At 36.4% G+C, this 22,515-nt stretch overlaps 1 protein-coding gene across 1 annotated transcript in view; it reads left to right on the forward strand.

The window, feature by feature from the left end:
- Window positions 1–22,515, forward strand: part of GRM5 (glutamate metabotropic receptor 5) — a 288,751-nt gene that overhangs the window by 199,967 nt on the left and 66,269 nt on the right. Inside the window, exon 4 of the mRNA XM_074860303.1 lies at window positions 21,740–21,975. Coding sequence (XP_074716404.1) covers window positions 21,740–21,975 — 236 coding nt within the window. The remainder of the gene's footprint in view (window positions 1–21,739; window positions 21,976–22,515) is intronic.

Consider the following 22,515-nt stretch of genomic DNA (forward strand, 5'->3'; position numbering starts at 1 on the left):
GCTGCTTCATTATAAATTCTCAGGTCCAAGGAGTTCTCAAATATGATGAACGTCCAGCATCAGAGAGCTCCATTTTAATACCCTGGACTTCTTAATGTACTACTAGATCAAGAAAACATCCAGGAACAGTGAAAACAAAATGCATCATGAAAAACCTGACATGTTCTGTTGGGAAAGGGCACCGGATCAAAGAGATGGCACCAGATCAAAGAGATGGCATGATGGTATCATGCTGTTTCATGGCAGAATAGATGGCTATTGCAAAGGTAAAAAATGTTAGTAAAAGACATGATGTTAAAGGAAGGTGAAACAAAAGAGACAGTCACCTGAAGGATGCTCAATGACCATGGTTAGCTATCCAAATACTCTATTCCTTGAACAGCACCCCCTCCACCCCCCAACACATATTTGGTAATATAAATAGCACTTCTGCAATATTGCCTTTTAGATTTGGAGTTGGCACCACTGCTGCCTCTTTGCTGGAATGTTTTGCTGTTGTCATTTGGCACTTACAAGCATCCTAGAGAATAAAATAAAGGAAAAAAATTATCCCTCACTCATAGAACTAACTGCAGTCATTTTCTTATACTTTCACTGTAAATCCTATTTGTTTTCTTCTTTTTTTCTATTGTTTTCTGTGGTTGCAGCCTTCAGTTATCGCTTCCTTCCTATTTTCATTTATGCTACTGCCATTAAATTCCATGTTGGACAGTTCCTGAGTTATATTTTTTTCAGTTTGGCACTCTGGATGCACTCTTGCTCTATTATTAAATTCACTTTTGTGTGTGTGTGCTTTTACAGCCAAGACCTCCTTCTCTGCAGAAATAGTTGAAGATAGCAAACCCTAAATTGAAATAAAAAGAGAATTCTCTGCTGTCTTTCTATGAGCCACTGGCAGTGCTGTGCTTTGAGCCAAAGCGGAGACCTAGGAGCATAAAATGGTTTTGGTTGTATTAGTTTGGTTGATTTGGTTAAAAACTATATCTTACAATGTTAATTTTCTTCAGGGAATGATCCAAGTCTTTGCTTCCAAACACAGTCCCATGAAAGTGTCCCAAGACAGTTGACAGCAATCTGTTGGAGAACACCAAAAAAGCCATGAACAGAAGAGAATCAAAATAAAATCTCCACTATATTCCAGATGCCCCCTGTCTTTTCCCTATCACATTAGCTGTGATCAAAGCCTTATGTTTTACTTCACTGTCAGAAGTTTCTTAGTAACTTAACTTCTATTTTTTTTTTTTTTTTTTTTTTTTTTTTCCAGAGAATATTGATGCTATCACAAAACTAAGTACACCTTTCTGAGTAACATGGGCATGTTGCACATGCAATGTTCTGGATCAATAATTCCCAATTTTTATAAGCCAGATTTCATACCATCCAGAATAGATCCCACTGAGAGAGTGTACATCAGGAGAATTTATTAGTTTGGGTTGTGTCCAAGTATTGGGCTCATACCTCATGGTTTGGGAACCACTGCCCCAGATTAGAAAAATAACATCTATTCATGTATTTTCATCTCTTTTTCACCCCTCTTTTTATAACTGTTCATCATACTAACATTCTCTTCATTTTTGTAATTTAAAAGTAAGAAAAACATTTGACACCTTTAATTGTACTAGGTATTGAAATTTAGCATTCTTTTTTCTTTTCATGAATTTCAGGGGATGAAGTTGTTTTTTTTCTATGAATTAAAGTTATATTTTTATTTTAAGGAACTATGTTTATTTGTCTTTTAAGGGTTTTTTTAATTCTTATTGCTTAATTCTTTCTCCTTACATAGACACCTCGATTTCAGAATAACACCAAGCTATTTCAAAAACTGTTTTATCACTCTAAAATTTCTGTAACTAATATAGGCACCTTCGATAAGGTAGTGCTTATATTTTAAAAGTCTTTCTGAGTTGGGCAATCCTCACTTAGAATAAGTACTTAAATCTCCTTCACAATCCTTTTGGCAGAACTTTAAAAGGCAGTCTGGGCTATAAAAGATCAAAATGTAAGAAATCTTCACCTGTGTTAGACCCCAGCTGCTGAGTTTATTTTAAAACAAGTTCCTACTAGAAAAGGACTCCTGATTTCTTTTTTTCCTGAAGGTATTGGTTAAGGCAGTTTTGTGTTTTCACCTCCCCACATCTCTTCTTCATCCTTCTTTTTTATGAGCTATTCAAGTGGTTAAAACACTTATAAAAATATAGGTGGATATAAATACAGATGTGTGACAAACACAGACAAGTATTAATCTTGTGTTCTTAGCCCACAAAGACTCCAGGCTTAAGCTTCCAAATCCTAAATGTAATCTGATCATCACTATCACTAATTACCTTTTCCATTAAAGGTATCAAATGTATTTTATCACTAAAACTAATTAGAATCTCAGTCTCCCAAATCTGTATAAGGCAGGATGGTCCACAGCATAACAGAGATTTTAAGAATATGAGCTCAAAATAAAAACCTCAAATGTCACAAAAGACAGTGATATAAAATAATCTCATTTTAGCATCAAGCATAGGAGTATTGACAAGTTTCAAAACATTTGAGAGCTATGAAATTATCAGTACAAGTTGTTTTATTTTTACTTCATTGGAGTTATAGTTCCTGTTACTAATGCCACATGGGTAGACAGGCAGTTGTAACACCCTAGAATATTCCAGTTTATGGATACTCTCATTTATTGTCAGAAACAGAGAAAAAAAAACCAAAAACAATGGGTATCTGTGTAATCTGCAGGATGAATGGCTTCTTGTTCATGACATCATTGGCCTGAATGTTAGGAGGAGTCATCTGCATGATGACTCTTCAGACCACAGTTGTGCTCATACTTTGAAATTGATAGCATTTTGTAGTAGGGTATTTCCTCCCAAATTATGAAACCTTTCCCACTCAACTTAATCTGCATAAACACTGTGGAGGAATTGTAGTAAAACTGGTTTCTGTATATCACTGGGTTCTTTCCTGAAAAATTCAACAACTGCAATGACTTGTCTTTTGTTTGTCACAGTATTAACTGCACCTTTATTTTACATTTTCTCATGCTATATTAATTATTACAGTTTCACTTCTTGGGCAAGGTGAAAAAAAAAAAAGTAGTAATGCAGTATATGACCTACTCATTTAAGGAAAATGGTGTTCTCCTGGTATATTTAAGTCCAAAGTTATTGCTGCTTTCTTACACCAACATTCTGCCTTTTCTGTCCATGTTTGCCATGTTGACCTAATTTTACCTCATGTGCCAAGATTAGTTTGACTAAATTATAGTTTACTTCTGCCCACTTGTGACATTTCCATCTCAGAGGATGAAGTATCTGTGTTTCCAACAGTCACCCTTCATGGCTGGCTACTGTGCAGGCCACACACTATGGTCTCTACCTACCCATTTGCAACATGTGAACCCCTACTGCATACCCCTATCTTTTCAAACACAGTATTTTTTTAAGCTGAACTTTTTTTTCTTATTTACCCAACAGTATTTCCCTCTTGTCTTTCCTGTCCCTATCATAGCCTCAAGAAAATCAAAACAATAAATAAATACAACAATACATTGCTGAATTTCTGTCCCATTACAGTGGAAAAGCTGGTTTTCGTATGAATATGTATTCTTGGCTGGGCAAGTGTCAGTGGTAAGCTCTGGGTAACTACCCCCTGCACAGACCACGTAAGCAGCTCAGTGACAATGGAGCTTCCTTGCATAGTATATTCAGAACAAATGCCTGCTTTCCTCTCTCCAAAAGTTGGCTTTCATGATGTTTGTTCAAACTTCATACCTTTGAGACCACTATGGGTCTGATGTACTTGCTTGATATAGGCAAACAGATTCACAAGATATTACCAAGTGGGAAGGGATACATGGACTGATAGCCTAATAGTGAGACTTATACCTCAGGAGAAACAATCATTTTTAGTAGAATGCCACAATCATTTCACCTGTAACAAACCAGCATTCAAGGCATCGTGGCTGCACAACCCTCCGTGATGCTCACCTTCCTGGAAAGTGTGTTCAGCTCCTCTCTCTGCCCAGTCACAACAGAAATTACTGAGCTTTCAGTAAGTTCCACAGAAATTGTTCTGAACTGTTTATCTCTTAGCTTTCTTACTAATTCTGTTCTACTACACAGAAATTACCAAAATGTTCTCTAAATACCTCATCTCCCAGTTTAATGGTCTAACCATCAAACTGTTTAGTCATGTCCATTTACACTTTCTAGCCCAATTAATAAACTGCTTCAGGCAGGGTTTTATTAAAAAAAACAATATCAACATGTTACTTATAGGAAAGGGAATGCCAAAAGAAGATGAATATTTCTTTCATTTTATTAAGTAGTATAAACAAATATTCATGCCAGGATAATGAATACAACAGGATTAAGAATCACCATCCAATGAAAATTTGGCATCCTTTGTTGAGGTACTCAGACTTCTGTCTGAGATTGACAAAGGAAAATAAGTGAACTTATTCTGGTTTGTTAAGAATGAGCAGGATGGTCTTTAATGCAGAATAAAAAAGGAAGTAAATAAAAGAACTGTAACCTTACAGTAAATGTTATTTTAAACTACATACATTTAAAAATAATCAAATACTCAGCTGAAATAATCAATTTTTATTTAATTATCACAGAGCTGCATTCAAAAGATCAATAAAATCATTTTAAATATCTAGCCTAGCAAGTCTGCTACTATGAGCCAGAGTTTTGCTGAAAGGGTTAGCTGGAAAGAAAAGCCACAACAGTTTTGTTGCAAATTGATTGGGATTAAATGGCCCAGAAAACGTATTCCAACAGACTTTGAAATGAAAATGAATTAAAATTGGCTTGCACGTTCTTTCTACTAAAGATTTAAATGTCCCTCAAGGTGGACAATTGTGAAGATTTTTTTTCTTTTTTTTTTTTCTTCACATTGCTTCATTTCCTCTGCTCCTTTTGAAGTCACCGAAAATGTTAGTATTGACTTCAGTGAGATCAGAATTGGACAATATGAAGTATTTTTGAAAAGTTCTTGTGCGCTTTCTTTGAGAAGGTGAAGTAAGTCCATTGATTTACTATTGTTAGGTGCTTCTGAAGACTCCAAGTGATTTAGCATTATTTCATGGCAGAAAAGATGTGTAAACAGAATAAGCAAAATAAACCCTTTTAAAAGGTTTGGGTTTTTTTCCCCTTAGTATAATTCTATTTAAAACAAGGTTTCTGCCAGCCTAGTATCACAATTTTTAAGTGACATAACTCTACTGAGAAAAGCTGTTATTGAGACTTGCCATCATGTCCAAAAGTTCCCATGGCACTTGTTTGGTTTTGTGATCCAAAGTTACTTAGGCACTATAACCTTACTAATTTTACCCCTTTTCATAGTCACTTCTCACTTTACTTTTTCTCATGCTTCTCATAGTCTATGCCCTCAATTAATATCTCTTTTATGCCAGTGAAATGGAAGAATATCTCTTGACTCCCTCGTTCAAGAAAGTACGTTCAATGTTCAACATGGCTTAGTGATATGCTATAGCATAGATCTCATCTTGACTTTAATATTTCCTTTCATATTTACATTTTCTTAGCTGTAAACTGTTGCTTGGCAACGTGGATATGGATTCAGCACATTATATTGTGTCAGGCTTTGAAAAATTCCTTTTTTTTCATTTGACAAAGATTTGATTTCCTTGGTATTAGTAATGTTACAGAAATGTTCCCATAAACTTTTATGAAATATCTGTAATATTGTAGGCACTTAATGAAAATTATGGAACTAAATTATGGATCTAAATTATGGAAATACAAAATTAAGATATAGAAAAACAAAGCATATATGTAGAGCCTGTGTTCTTAGTTCGTGATGACCAATACCAATCAAATTTCTTAAACATGTATTCTTTATCCATAAAATGTGAAACCACTTTTCCCGGACCTGGAATATTCAGATTAGAGTTTGGTTCAAATACACTCTAACAAATAAATTCATTATACTATCCCCAGCAATAAACAGTGTTTGTGTTGCCTGTGAAGCTAGTGATAAATAGTCAAAATCATTAAGAGTCTTGCTCTTGACTTTAGTATGAACCCTGAATGAAAGGATATTAAATGGAAATATGTATATAGCATTTTAGACAAGGGATCTATCCGTACAATTATTGTGCCATTTACAGAGGAATAGCTAGAAAATATATTAGCATATGTGAGGGACATAATTTACCGTTTTAGTTGGAGACCTTTCGATTACCCATCTGCCACAGAGAAAGATCTTGTTATGTATTAACTGATAAATCATCATAGGTTATGCTCTGTTATCATAAGTTATCATTGGTTTGGAACATTGAAGTCCTGGATACACCAAGGAAAGAAATAAAAATTCCAGATGGAATCATATTGTCTTTCCCTAAGTCTTGCATACCACTTTGAAATGTCAACAAGGTAATTCTTAAATGTCAGTTATCAAACAACCTCCGTGAAATATGATTGCAAGAAAGAAGTTCATGTACTTCATGAAGTTATAATTCATTTTACAAAAAAGAATCAGGTATTGATTTTGCATCACTATTTCCTAAAATTAATGTCATCCATGTACATCTGTGTATAACTTAATTTTGGAATGTATTTTGCAATACAAATTTTGAAAGATCTTGTCAAATACCAACCTACTGCGTTATTGTACTATAGAACAGATATTTAAGTTTTCTAGATAACCCCTACATGCTATTATTTTTTTCTGTCAGTCATTCTCATTTCTTTTCAAAGCCTTTTGTACCAGATTTATAGACAAAAAACCCTAAAACAATTAATCAATATTTGCAGATGAATATGCAGTTTTATTGATAGACCTGTGTTTGCAGAGACAGACATAAAGGTGTAGATAAATTTCACATGCGGTATTCATTGGTGGTAACCATACGCACAGTTCTGAAACCTAAAGCCTGATCATGATGTCTTAAGGGCTTTCCATGAGTATAAGCATTGTTTTCAGTTGTTTCACCCAAAGTAGTTTAAGAGTCCTATCCGAATCCTTTCCTCTTTGCAGATTTACAGTTAGATATAGGTACTGTGTTAAATCACATATAATTACTTAAAGAGTGATCATCATTTTTATGCTTTTTCTCTCAAGTATACTCTGGATTGCATTTGTTTTCAACTTTATACATTGGCTATTTGTATTTTTAAGCACATTTCTTATGCAGAAGGCAGTTACACACCTAGGGTGCAGATCACCCCTGGGCTTCATTCTTATTTTTGTTAAGGCCAATCTCTGCCAACTCAGTACAATAAAGGAGCTGTAAAGGTGCTGCTCAGTGAGAATCAGGTCCACTTCAGCAGAGAAACTAAGCAAAACGTAATGGTCCTGATCTAATGGCTTCTGGTCTTCGAATCTGTGAGTTGTCTCCCATTATTTTAAAGTTCTTCCTCCACATGGGTCATTGCAGCTTAAAGAAATCTCGGCAATATTTATACTGAAAGATGTTAACGGGGTTTTTTGTGACATACCACAACACCAGTAGATGGTAAAGAAGTCAGTGGCTGCACAATTTTTTAAGATTTCCTGTACTCCCTTGTTTTGACAGTGATTTAGGAAAAAGTTATTTAGACTTGCACTCTTACCTTCACCCAGATTAGAATGATCCCTTATGCCTAAAGACCACTTCAAATCAGACTTCTATTGCTTTATGTTACTGACATAAATCCTCACCCATTAACATGGTAGAACATGTGAGTTGGTGTTTGTTAAACTCTTTCAAATTCTGCTTTGGGTCTTGACTGAATACAAGAATTTTTTTACTGAACACCATCGGGGAGGGAATGCTGGGTTTGGTGAACTTTGGTTTGTGTATAGTAAAGCAAGCTCTATGCATTTATGATACTAAATGTGTCATATTTGTGTGGACATCAACACAGAAATCAAGGCAATGCCTCACTGTGGGAATTATGGTCACTTATTTAAAATATCTAACACTAAAATGAGTTGAGTGCATAGACATTAATACTCTTTTGAAAATGAGGTTTCTAAATCTGTGAAAATGAGAAATACAAACTGCTTCAGCAAAATAAATATACCAAAGGAAACCCCTCTTTGTTACTTTGTGCCACCAAGATATGAATGTATTCCTGTGTAGACCTGCTCTGAGCCTTGTAAGAGATTTGTGATTCGCTGCAGCAATGAAACCTTTAGTCCAGACTTCTCAAATCTTGTGATGTATATGTTGTAGATTAGCTCTGTCATTTCAGCACATTTATTATGGCACACTGTTTTCGAGAAGAAACTGGCTTCGAATGCTGTAGCACAAGTGATGAAATGATCAGGTTGCAAGGACTTTGATACAATTTTTCCTTCTGACGACAATGAACCTTTCTAGTGATGTTCCTTCTCTGATAATCATTAAAGTGTGTGTCTACCTCATCAAACAGTTGACTGAAAGAACTTCGTGTTTATAGCCTATGACACCCGAGTTATTCTGAACAGAGTTTTAGAAGATGAAGGGCTTCTAAAGCTGCTCTATAATTCAACTCTGCAGGTATCTACTGGTAATACCAATGTGCGTGCAAGAGATGAGCTAGCCATCACACATTATATTGTTTGAAGGCAGGCATTGAATTAATTAGAGGGATATGTCTTGATCTGAGCACAGAGCTAGGAAAGCAGTCCTGACTGATGTCAGTGGCAAAGCTTCAGTTGATTTCAGCGGCAGGAGGATTTCAGTGTATTTACCCTGCATGGGTCATTATTCTAGGTCTGACTTGGTTTCCTTTGCCATATTTGGCTCAGATTGCTGAACAGCATGTTAAAAAAATTACTGAAATTACTGATTCCCTGAGGGACTGTGAATATTAATTTCATTGTATCTTTGATTAATTAAATGTGTGCTAATTATTTCAATTATCAGCTTGAAATGACTCATTCTTTCTCTGAAAAAACCTTATGTAACATCTGTCATTTTAAAATCTTTGCACACACAGAATTTGCTATCCATTGTACAACTACAAGTGTTATATTTATCTGTAGATTTACTATAGAGCATACACTAATGTCTGGAGATTTAAGGTTTGTAAAAAAGTAAGAGTATGCTTAACTCTGTGCTATTAGACTAATGGAACCTTTCTAGGTATGTATGGTTTTAAAATAGGGGCTAAAACCACAAATAATATTGTTAACATATAATTCTCACCTTTTTGTTCCATGTTCAAACTGTTTGTGTGTGAGCACATTAAGATTCACCCCAAAGTTTCTCTTCAGTCGTAAACAAATGCTCTCCAATATAATAAGGTTTAGTATTAATATATGCATTATTATCAAAAGTAACAGCTGAAATATTACATGTATTCATGTTTCTTTAGATTTAATTTTGTGTTATCTGATTTCTTAACTCACTCTGTACCTCCTTAGAATATCTAGATATGTCCATATATACTGACTTACTCAAACTCTTTCCTTGGTTATCCATCTAAAGATTAAGTATATTGTTTATGATTAAAAGTATTCTTCTACAGAAGCAATAAGATGCAACATCTCAAGTACTGTTTTGAATTATATTTCATAGGGGTATAATATGTTTAATAATTTCACAAATGTATACAAAAAACCACATAATAGCTGGTGTACAGACGTGATATTTTCTATTGCATGCTACATTTTTCAGGCTAAAAATGCTGTAAATATATACTCATAAGAAATAAGTATATATCTATGTATACATACATAGATACACAATATGTTTATGTGTATTACATTTTCTGCCAAGTAAGTGAATGGGTTTACTTAAATCAATTATTTTACTCATTTCTGAAATATTTTTAAAGTAGTAAGGCTATTATCTCAGTTATATGTTCATTCATACAACTATGTTTGAATTTATCATAAAGATTGTTGTTGAATATCCATAAAAGCGGTGCCTGGGTGTCTAATGGAGAATCATTCCCTTACTGGCAGCCCCAGTATATCATGGACACAAGATAATTCTGATTCCAAATAAGCTATTTTTCTCCTGGTAGACTTGATATAATGAAAACTCCTCTCAATCAATACAAGCAAAGTCAATCGTCAGTAGAAAAGTAATGTTGGCTTTTATTTATATAATATTAGTCATATTGTGCTGCTGTAGAACAAACTGAGGATCTTTCTGTATTCAGGGTCTCAGGGATGTTTCCCTTTCAAGTACAGGGGATGCACAGAAAATGGTTTTGTGGCAGTGTTTCAAGACAGTAGGTTTTTGTTTATCCTTTCTGCCAAGACCTGATTTCTGACCATGACTTTTTTTTTTGATATTTGCTTATATCGGCTTAATAGATACATAACATTGCATTGCATTTAGTGTCTGAGAAGCTATATTGAAGTCAGGCTTTCTGAGGAAGATAAAAATCAGTACTTTCACAGAAAAAATGCACATTTGATTGAAATGTTTTAGAGATGAACCATTTTTTTCTTTCCTGTTTTTCTGCTGTTGCTGACATTATGTAACTGGTGTTTTTTAGGCTGTCATTATGAGAAGTTTGCAGTTTGAGGAGCTTAGAGCGAATTATAAATATGAGTCAACAGCATTAATATTGTTGAAAAGAAAAGCTGCTGCCATATTTGGAAAATACACTTCTAGGTTGTGAAGTAATCTTTCTACCCTATAACAAAGCAGTGATGGAAGCAGTTCTGATGCCTGATGGCCAATTCCCAGAGAAATTTTAGGGTTTCCTATAGCACACATGCCTCCCTTTGGTTTTACTCTCTTTTTTTGGTAGTCTTTATCTAATGTGAAACCTGAAAAAAATGGTTCCTGCTCCTCTTTTCCCAACACATTGTTATGAAAAGAAACCATTCATCAAGCTTTCTTCCTCTGCCCACCCCCTTATTAAAGGCGTAACAGTTCCTCCTGGTAGCTATAGGGAGAAAACAGGACAGCGTGGGAACTGCCTACTGACTTCTGCGTGGGAATGTGGACAAGCATGAAAGGGTCCCTAGCTCAGGGTAGAACGTCCTTATGTCCATAATGATCCAAAACAGGACAGTCCATCACTGCCTTCTCATCTTTAGCCTACAGAGCTCTCATTTTGGTGCTCACCGGCAGCTTCACCCAGGTCACATCCTTGACACTGTTTGTCAGTACTTACAAAGCATCCCAAGGTAACATTGAGTCTGCAAAGACAGGAACCAGCTGGGCACCTTCAGGAACTATGAGACCCAGAATGACAGCAAGTTTAGAAAACAGCTCTGGAAAGGAAAATTAGAAGGAACTGGATTTATTTAGTCTAGACAAACCTGGAAGTCTATGCAAACAAATGGTTGTTCTAAAACGAATGCAGTAAAAAAGTGAGGGAGGTAAATTGTAACACAGATTTACATTATACCTTAGGAAAAACAACTTTAAGACCTTATAAATTTGTCTAAGCATCCAAAATACCTTTCTTCCCAATAATACATCAAATATCTTCTCGTCACTGAAGAATTATTCGGGCATCAAGAGAGCATACTGCACAAGTGGAATATCCTTGGTGTTTTAAGGGGTAGCATTCAGTCAAATTTCTCTCCAATTTAGGGGACAGCTCATACATTTATATGAACGGATGCAACTTCCTCCAGTTAGTCTGATTAGCTATGAGAGCTTGCAACCATGAAGAAGGGGCATCACACATTGGAAACTATATTTTGTTGTAGACCAGACTACAGCCATGCTGAATTACTTTGCAGCTCTAAACTACAGATGCAGACAGCTGCAAAAGTTTCAGTTTTCATGCAAATTAGATGTTGCTATAGACTACCAATCTCTCAAATTGCCATCACAACCTCTGTCAGTTTGGGGAAGTTTGGATACTCTGCAAGTAATTAGTCCCAGTAATCCCCTGTGCAATGTATCTGCCAAATTCACTGCATAGCTACTTCTAGATATCATCTTGTAGAAAACAGCGTGTCATACTGCCTAAAAATAATCAGTTCATTTCTTTCCTTTGAATTACCCTTAAATTCATTTATCTTTATAATATGCATGAAAAGGAAGACAAAGATGAGGAATTGCAATCTAAAAAAAGCCAGGCAGCAAGACAAGAATTCATTGAGTACAATTATAAAATGAACTCATCTAAATGCAACAATTTACAGCTGCTCACCAAAAGCAATTCTACACACCCCCCACCCCCAATATTAACCAAACAAATTTACCTTTGCAAGACTGGCAGTGCTTTGCAGAAGAGCGTGAGGACTCTTTAATATTTTTTAGAGCTTTTAAGATATAGAAAAAAAACCTGAAAGAGCAGAGAAATGTAACAAAAGGAAAGTTAAGACAGCCACTCAGTCAACAAACTCCTACACAGGTGGAGAAAAATTCTCAAATATATTCTCAAATGTTATCGGTCAGATTTTTGGCAGGAGAGTGATTACACGCGGGCAGAACAGCAGTTTCCATCATCATTATGTGGCCTGCAAACAGATATTTGCATAACAAAAAAAGACTAGTCTACAGCCTAATGAATGCACTCATTAGCTGTAATAGCTTTAGCTATAGATTGAAGGGGGAGGGACTTTAGAGAAAAAGAAATCAGCTCAACAGATCCCAAGATACTGATGCATTTTCAGTTTAGAAAATAAGTGGAACTGTTTACAAAAGGGAGGGTGAGGAGTCTATTTTTGTTGTATAATGTATCTCTTAGTATTTTGTCTAATCTTAGAAACAGTAGTTTAGAAATGTGTGCTGAATATCCCAGGCAGTTTTCACAGGGATCCTAAAGCTGCGTTCCTCAGCTCACTGTTACAGATTCATGATATTTCACTGATCACAGTTTGTCCAGAGCCAGTAACTGGAAAGTTTCTTTTGATATAGTGAGTTACTTAATGGACCAAACTAATAGACATGTATCGAGTTTTCTATGCTGTAACCCACTAGTGTAAAAAGACAGAGCAGCATGTTAGCTGTAGAGACAACATGTAACATGGTGAGGAGCAGTTGCAGGAACACCTCTTCCAGTTGGTAGTCTGGATGTCCACCTACCTGTTTGCAGTTGGTTTAGCATTAGTCCTCTTCCTGCTCCCCTCTCCAACCCAAGATTGGCAGCAACTGAGAAAAGGCCACACCACCATCCTAGGCAAGGAAACTCAAGTAGTATCAAAGGCGTGGTATGAAGGGGTATCAAAAGGAGTCTTAGCTCTAAAACCATAAACTGTGGCACCTTGTGGGATTTGGATGTGTCAGAGACAGTATGTACCTTTTTATTCTCAAAAAATAAATTTTAAAAGAATCCCTGAGCCATTTCAGTGAAGTAGAGAAAAAAAAAAAAAAAAAATTCAAATAATTTTCAAATAAAACATATATAGCATAGAATTTGGTTTGACTAGGTTAGCTGGCTCTGTATTGACTGCATTATTTCATGAAGAATTTGTGTGCACTTTGGGAAAGACCAATTTAATATATCCACATTTTTGCTTTACCATTTATCATACTTTGTTATTTAAACAATCCAAATAAATTCTTAATACCACACACCCTTTAAGGACGATGGTTTCACATTTCAACATCAGGTGTATAGAAGGCAGAAAATGTACTCAAGATCTTTCCCCATAAATCCTGATATCTTGATAGTATAAACCTGATCATACCTGATAGATCTTGATAGTGTATACTGATACCTTAATAGCATATCCACGATTAACTTTTTTTAAGTGAGCAGCTAACAAAAATCTCCCCACTGGCCAGAAAGTCATATTTGCAATTCACTGTTGCTTAACTTATTAGTATAATAAAATTAAAATAAGTTTATGGTCAGTTTCATATAATGACTGAAAAGGGTTGCAGTAGTTTCCAGGACTGCCAATTTGCACAGTGTCACCTGGTTGCTCTGCCCCTCTTCTACTATCCAACATACGCACTTGCTAAATTTTGAAGCAGATTATTATTAATACTCTTCAATTCATGGGTTGTGTATCTTTCTCTACATACTTGACTCTCAGAACAATGAAGTTCCAATTGATGCTGCATGGGAAGACAACAAAAATGTAACAGGCATTGGCATTGTTTAGGAATATTAAAATTGAAGCTGTCCTTGAAGGATATTGTGGTACTGAATGGAAGAATAATCAATTATATTGTCTATTTAATCCCTTTGTCAGTGTAGGATTTTCTTCTTTGAAACTACTTTAGTCCGACTGTCCTTCAAAAGTTGCAGATTTTCCCTACTTCTTTGGAAGGAGTCACAAGAATCTGAAAACATTAATTGAAGTCAACATTATAAAGAAAAATCTGAACCCTATAGTTGACACTTAAGTAATGTCATAAACAGTATAAAAGACTTGTAACATTTAAAAATAAAAGCTGTGTCCATTTAGTATGTAGGCATGTCAACTTGTGCAATCACTTTGCTGTTGTTCAGATCTGATGTCTTATCATTGACTAATTGTCATCAGAGTTTCAGTTCCCATGACTGCAGTGATTTGGACTACAGAAGTAACAGATCTTACATACAGTGCCAGTTGCTGATACAGATATTCAAAACTGAGTGAGTGGTCTTAAACTGTCAAACCTCTGTTTACTTCAAACTGTTGACCAAAGTGTCTAAATTAGGGACCATAGAATTTCTTTACTGTTTTAAAAACACAAAGGATTATCTTATACTGAGAGAGATAGGGTTAATGAGGGAATATATGTAAAACCCTTCTTTCAACAACCACCCCCCCCCCCCAAAGACAATCCAGTATCATTTTAATTTAGAGTAATTTTGAGAAGACTGAGAATTTTAAAAGCAATAGAAACAACACTTTCTAGTTCTGAGAAAAATGCCTTTTCATTTAAAATTTCTTGACTCTGTAAAACGTTAGCTAGCTCTAATCAAGAGAATGTTTCCCAGTTTCTTTCACCCTGTGCATGGGGGAGTGTTTTTCCGCACGGTTCATTTCAGTGCTTGCTCTCTAGAGCAGGAACCCTGATTCTGCTGGCCACAGGTGTGTGACCCACTGCACACTCCTGCGCACTCCGACTGCATCATTGGAATTAACTGTGTGTACAGTCAAACACATGATTAATCCTAAATCAATTTCTGTTGTTTGTTGATGCTTCCCATAGCAACTGCAGAGAATAAAAATACAGTAACAAGAAAAGAAGTAAGGTAAAACGTCATGAGAAGCTGGGGAAACTGTGAGGGAGGGGCATTATTTTAAATTTCTTTACATTCTTTCTCTAATCCACTGGCTTTTATACAATCATAATTCCCGGACATATGTCAAAGCTCAACATAAACTAATACAAATACAGGGCAGAGTGGATGTTGCCAAGGCAGGGTCATTTATGTCAGACAGATGTTTGTCTATCTTATTCTCTGACACCGTCAAGAGTCTCCAAGCTATTTTATTTCCTCATACTCTTTACCATGAGGAATATTTTCCTGATGTCTAAAATGAGTCTTTCTCCTTCCAGTTTAAGTCATGAATGCTTACATCAACACAATAAACAAATTATGATCTTTTTGCTGTGGCTTTTTATGTACCTGAAGACAGTTATCACATCTCTCCCCTAGTATTGTGTTCAGTTCTTTAAGCTATAAAGCTTCAGCTAATTCAGTCACATCTGTTTTCTAGGTCATCTTCCCACTTTTTGGTTGACCCTTTACCTCTGTCACTAACCACTATCTTTTCCTTTTGTGAAGTTTGATACTAAAAGTTGTCCTGGATTTGTATTTAGTAGCTTTCTCCCTGTAGTGAACTGCAGGCCAACACTTTCTTTACTCTTCCTCTCACAATAAAGTGGTTAGAGAATTGATGTCTGTTACTTCTGATGTCCCTTGGTTGTTGCAGCTCGTTTTGTGCCTTGACCTTTCTCATTTTTTCACTATCTAATGTTTTTATTTCACGTTGATCCTTGAAAATCTGAACTTGCTTCTGCTTTTCATATATTTCCACTTTGAGACAGGCACACTAATGTCTTACTATATTTCCTATCCTTCCTCTGCATGGCACTTTTTAATTAAGTACTTCTTAATTCTTCAATTCCTTAGACATTCCTTACAAGAGATCTAACCTTAAAATTTTCTAAGCTTAGAGAAGTCTGCTATTTTTCCTCTTTGCTCTTTCAAAAGTCACAAATGCTATTTTTCATATTTTTCATGGTTATTCTCACCCAATTTGCTTATTGCTTTAACCTTCTCAAGCAGTCCCCACTTACTGATTAAACACCTACAGAAGACCCTCCTCTCTCTTGTCACTAGGAACAGTCTGCATTCAAGTAGTGACACCTAGGTTTTCCAAGAAGTTGATAGACAAACTACTGCATTCTTCTCCTACCCCTCATTATCACTAATCCTGTGCTTTGGATAATGCTCTGATAGTGGCCCAAAAAAAGCTTTCTCCACATCAATAGTGGCTCACAAAAAGCTTTCTCCACATCATGTTTCAGATTTGATGGCACTAATCAGACACTTATCATAAAAGGGACCATATACTTTTCACTGATAAGCATGACCAGTAATCAATAGCCCTAATTCCTTCCATGTTCTGCACGTCTGAACATGTGACTGAAACTCTCCTTCCTACTCCATTTGCCTGCTTTTCCTGAACCCATTAAATCTTTTTTATATTATCTATTTATTTACATGTGCTTAATGATCTTTTCTGAGCAATTGTGGTCTCACACGAATCTTACCATGAAATTAAGATTTCAACATTCTCTCATCTAGTTTAAAATGGCAGTAGCTCTCTTCCTTTGTTCTGTTTACAGTGATGTGCAGCTCTAAACATTTGCTAGTCCTGTAGAAGGCATCAGTCAGGTCTGCAAATCCCTGTCACCCCTGATAAGCAGATTGACATCAGTAGCATACTCCATGGTGTTGATCATCATGCTACTTACGAAGTAGATGTGGAGATGTGGAGTCTTGGGGCAATGTCCATCTTGTCTTTTTGAAGACGTGGAATTAAATGCTCAGGACATTGTTGACAGGGATTGACTAACTGCACCTCTTTGTAAATGTTTTTCAGGAAGGCTAGCAATTTCTTGACTGTACCGTATGAGACGAAAGCAGCCATCACCATCATGCATATTGAATGGTCTTTATAATCATTAAGTGCTTTTCTGATGACCTCTTCATAATGCTTCAAGCATGTGCTTGCTCCTGTGCTGCTCTTCACCTGAATGTTCTCCTCCCTCCATGGTGATTCTTTCCAGAAGAAACAAAAAGACTTCAAACAGGTGGAGATTTCTTTATAACAGATGCAGTCCTGCATTTCATCTTTCTTGGGTATCAACACTTTATTGTCAAAGATTGCTTTCTCTTCTTTCCACAATCCCTCTATATGATAGGCAACGTGTCTTGAAGACGACACAACAGTGCCCCTCATCTGGGGAAGATCTTATTGGTGCTGACTATTTCACATGGAATATGAGAAAGCAAAAACCACAGAAAATCCAGGAAACCACAGTCAAGTTTCTCAGATTTTACCATAGCAATCATAATCCTAAAATTCTGCACCTCTATCTTCTATGTACATAGAGTATAACAATACATACTGGCCCTACAGTGACAGTCCTACTTGTTCAGGCATGCTCAGCTAGAGGAGTGTGAAGACTTATTCCCTACCATTAGTATCCAGGGTTGTGGGGGAGGAAACGAGCAGAATGCTCATGATCTGTGATCACAGTTGTGCAACCCAGTCATTTAAATAGGTTCTCATCTGCCTTTACTTTTCCTTTCAGATGTTCAAAAGTAATTGTATGTACAGTAATGATCTAAAACACTGAATTATTTTATTTTGTTTCTATTTATTCATTGTTATATTTATTCATTAATAAATGTAATAAACATTGGTGGCTCTGTTGTGGCATTTATTGGAGCCTTTCTGTGACATAAAACTATGTTATGGTTTACTGTGAGTAAACTAAACAGACCTTTAACAAAGGAGCAGAACTCTTCCCATCTGTTTGCTGAAGGATAATTTTTCACTAAAATCTCCATCACTCTGGCATATCCTTCAAAAAACAGTAGCTGGGACAATGTACACACGCAAACAAGTCTGATAACAGATACAGAACGTTATTATAATGGCCCTCATAATTCAAGTTTTCTTGCTAGTACTGCAACAGTAAAAGCCTTTCCTTCCTTCTGTGATTTCTTATTTTCTTTAGTGCACAAGAATTTTCTTAAACTTTATTTCTGGTGGTTTTTTAGAAACATCATTACCAATGATATATTTTGTTTGATACAGTATGGTTATTATCCTGTATCACACCAACGGCCTTTAAGGAAAATGCACCAGACATCATTCTGACAGACAAGAATATAAAGATAAAAGAACTGGATGAGGGGAAAACACATCATGATCCTGAAAGACAATTCCCCACTGTGTTGAATGTGAGTGTAATATTGAGGGCAGCCAGATCTGCGCATGTCATAGTCCTCTTACCTTGTTGACAGCTTTCTACCCTGTCAAGCTGATGAATGAAATATATGAATTACTGCATACACCTGACATATCTCAGCAAGGGGTTTTTACTTTTGGTGCTGCAGCTGTGCAACTACTGCTTTTTTCACAGCAAGGCTTCTTCACATGCAAATCTATCTTTAAGTCTTAGTGTGGTCACTTTAAGGGTATTTGCCCATTGGTTAAAAAGTAACATCATCTATGTCTAATAATCAGAATCACCTAAACACCTAATCAGAATAAAACTGGAAAGCACAGTGTCCATGCAAGGGAGAAAAAATGAACTTGTGTAGTGATCTGTTAAGGATATCCATGTCCCATTTAACCTGGTTGGACAGTTTCATAATCATTATTGGAATACTGTTAACCTGGACTTATTTTACTACCTGTGAGGAAGCTGTTCTTAACCACTTGTTCACCTAAATATCCTATACACCCCACTGCTAACATAAAGAACCATTTCTCTCATCAGCATGCAGTCCTGCATGGCGTTAGTGGTAAAGTATGCACCTCGCCACTTCTGTGAGTGAGAGTAGAGATCATACCGGACTTCATTTGGAGCTCTTTGTCACAGCCAATTTCTGGTGCCAGAGCATCTTTCTTCAGTTGAACCAGTAGATTTTAGCAATGGGTAATACCATTTGAACTTGTTATAATGCAACCACCAATGGAGTACAATGATAATGCCACCTACTACAGTAAAATTAAGCTACTAGGAGAAGAAAGAAGGTCTAAGGAGGGACAGGCAGGACTGTGAATGTAAGCAAATATCTCCCTCTCTGTTCCCTTCTCCCTCATCTTCACACCCTATACTGAGGATGTCACAGATCTAATATCAAAAATACATCTATATCATCCTGTCATCAACATGCCATAAGTGTTGCTACTCTACTGTGGGTGCAGAATTTAAATATTACACACTAATGGTGCTCTTTTATATTCATGCAAGCCTGTTTTCCTACTCCACTTTCACTGGCCTTTAGATATTAGTTTAGCATTTGCTTTGCCACCTTGTCTGCCTGATGTTTTTTATCTCTACATTGTTGTCCCTACAATACACACTGAGTACATCTTTTATATAACACTCCTAAAAGCTTTTTTACCCAAAAAGCTAAGCTGAAATACATGTTTGAATGAAAAGCAGCTCTGTTGAATTAAGAAGTCCTTCTGTGGAGAAAAGAGGAAGGGTTATGTAATATGAAGTTGTTATTTCTATAATTTTTAATAATTTAAAGTTACAAAATGATATCTCTGTTGCAAATCTTCCTAGAGGGGATAACTCTTCATAAAGTAGTACTATAAATTTTATAACACTATGATGGATTAGATCTACAAAACTGTTCCTCTGAAAAATGATAAAGAAATTAATTACAAGAAAACAGTTTTTTTCTAAGTTGTTTATGAGACGACTCATAAAGCTGGGATACTGACAGCACAGCTCGAACTCTCTTTAATTCCATTCGGTTTAAAAAAACCCCACACTACAGAAAACTTATCATTTCCTGCCTTCATAAAAACTGTCAGATTTTATGAGGATGGATAAAACTGCTTAGAAACTTGCCAAAGATTAAGATGAATGTTTTGAAGGTTAAATCACTCATAAATTCAAAATACCTTCTGCGACTTTTATCACAAAACAACACATAAATGGTTCTAACTCTTTGCCCAGTAAATAGTCCTGGTGGAAGGTGGGGAGTGTTTGCCCGTACTGAGCCTCCTGAGTGCAGCTGGGAACAATAACACCTGTGTTCATCCCTAATTGGATCTAAGCTTGAAGGTAAATCTTCCAAGTGCTGTATTCCAGCTGAATATCAGTGCCTATCTTTCTCCTTCCATGAATGTATATTTTACTCTTTTGTGCTCAGTAAATTAGTGCATTTGAAATCTGAAACATGTTTAACAGTCCCTTCATTTTCATTCCAGACACTGGATATTATTTTTGCCCCTGGTGAAGCTGCTATTTATTGACACTGCAGCTGTGCTAATAAAATGTAGTCAAGAGTCCAGGCTTTGATGAAAACAGTGTCTTGTGCAGAAGGAGTCACTGTCTGAGGTCTTGACTTCTCCCCCGTGTGAGGACAGCTGAGTCCCCACGTAGAGAACAGGGAATGTGCTGGGGCACAAGTGATTGCAGCAGGCTTCCTGCGTGCTCTGCAATACAGGAGCAAAGTTTAAGCCAGGCAGTGAACGATCAAAATAGAACAGAACCGTACAGATAAAGGTCACCTACATCAGTTACACTTAAAATAGTTAGGGCTAGCTTTAAACAACTCATGAAGCTTTAAAAGAAGACAAATTAAGCTTACTTTTTATCCTTCAGTTATTTGACTTAGGATTTAAAGGTGTTCTCTAGTCATTAACACCAGTGCCTTTTTAGAGGGAAAAAAAACTCAGTCTGAGATTCTTCTACAAATCTCTAACTGTAAGACGGGGCTTTTGAAAAACTGAAATACCATGTTCATGATAAAACAGCAGAAATCTGCAATGCTTTAATGAGATATGTATATTTTTAGTGGAGTTGAGTGAAACTTTGTCAGTACTTCCAAGAAAATCCATTGTAAAATCAGGCAGAGGGCAATTACCCTAAGAAGTTTGTGACATTTTGTTTAATTTGGGTTTTCAGTCACTTCTGGTGACTGGCTACTGGTGGTCAGAGTGTTGCAAGCAGAAAGGTTAACAGAAGGGGATCAAATCTCTGTGTACTATACAGTGTCACACAACCCTGTAATACTCCAGCCACAAGCAACCAAGAAACAGGAGCAACACATGGATCTGCATGATGCTCTGCCCAGCTTCATTAGTCATGTCTACAGAGACAATTTATTGCTTCAGATGCAGTGCCAAACTGTCTCAGCATCTGAGCTCTGAGCTGGTATTTCTTCTTGAGTAGTGTCAGCTCATTCAGAATTTGCTTCTGGCTCTTTGTATCATGCTCCATTGTGCAGTGTAGGCATGGTCTGCAACACAGTCCTGCCCTTCGCACTGTAAGAGGACTTGTCTGCAAGGTCAATTCTTTTTAGGTAACAGTAGTATCAACCCAGTTTCAGTAAAATACTGAATCCACGATTTTTCTCCCCAGAGCCCAGTGAGGCTTAGCGTGATGCAGAGATGTGCTTATACACAGCGTATTTCGGGATCTGTGATTTTAATGTTGCTTCAATTACCTGAAGTGGAGGATGAAGAACATATCATCTAAGTAGAAGGTGCCAATGACAAGCAAATGTAAAGAAAAGGAAAACATTGAATTCTACTAGAAATATTACAGGTGCTTCACTAAACTCCACTCAGAATCTCAGGTGTGGGTGTGCACTCTTAGGTTCCAAATTTTATTTTTAAGAAAGTTCTTTTCTTATTCCTGTGAATGGTTAATGTTGTCTCTCATTTATCCCTGCAGTGATGGCTGGGCAGACAGGTACGACGTGACAGACGGGTATCAGCGTGAAGCTGTCGGTGGAATAACGATCAAGCTCCAGTCTCCTGACGTGAAATGGTTTGATGATTACTACCTACAGCTTCGGCCAGAAACCAATCACCGAAATCCCTGGTTTCAGGAATTTTGGCAGCACAGGTTCCAGTGCCGGTTGGAAGGGTTTTCTCAAGAGAATCCTAAATACAACAAGACTTGCACAAGTAAGTGAATTTATTACTTCTGCTGTATAAACCAGTGTGACTGAAGGTCTGGTGTATACAGCTCACATTGGACAGATGAAGCCTGGTCTGGTGGAACAGTAAGTGGAGTTAGAAGGAAAGAGGTTGGAATTGCAATCCTTGTTCTTTCCAAAATGATGACAACCACAATTTTAAAAGTATTCAGATCTCTAAAGAGACAAATAGATAGTACCTCAGTACCTAACTACTTTCTATATTTGACAAACTACTATGCTACTCTAATAGGCATCTAAACACTTTCAAAAATGTTGTAATGCAAAATTCAATGTTCATTTTCTGAAACAGGGCTAATCATATCGCTTTAGCTCACAGGAGTAATGACAGAGTTAATATACTAAAAGTTATCTGAAGTCCATATGGTAATGATGATTATTTGTGTACTTCAGATGGAAGACTAGCTGGTTTGAAAGATTTCATTAGGTTTTCTTTCAGCCATGAGTCATTTCAGGAAATGCCATTTTGAGCTGATCTTTTTCATTAAATTGTACTGATTTTAGCAGA

The sequence above is a fragment of the Strix uralensis genome, chromosome 2, assembly GCF_047716275.1.
Source record: "Strix uralensis isolate ZFMK-TIS-50842 chromosome 2, bStrUra1, whole genome shotgun sequence".
Lineage (NCBI taxonomy): Eukaryota > Metazoa > Chordata > Aves > Strigiformes > Strigidae > Strix > Strix uralensis.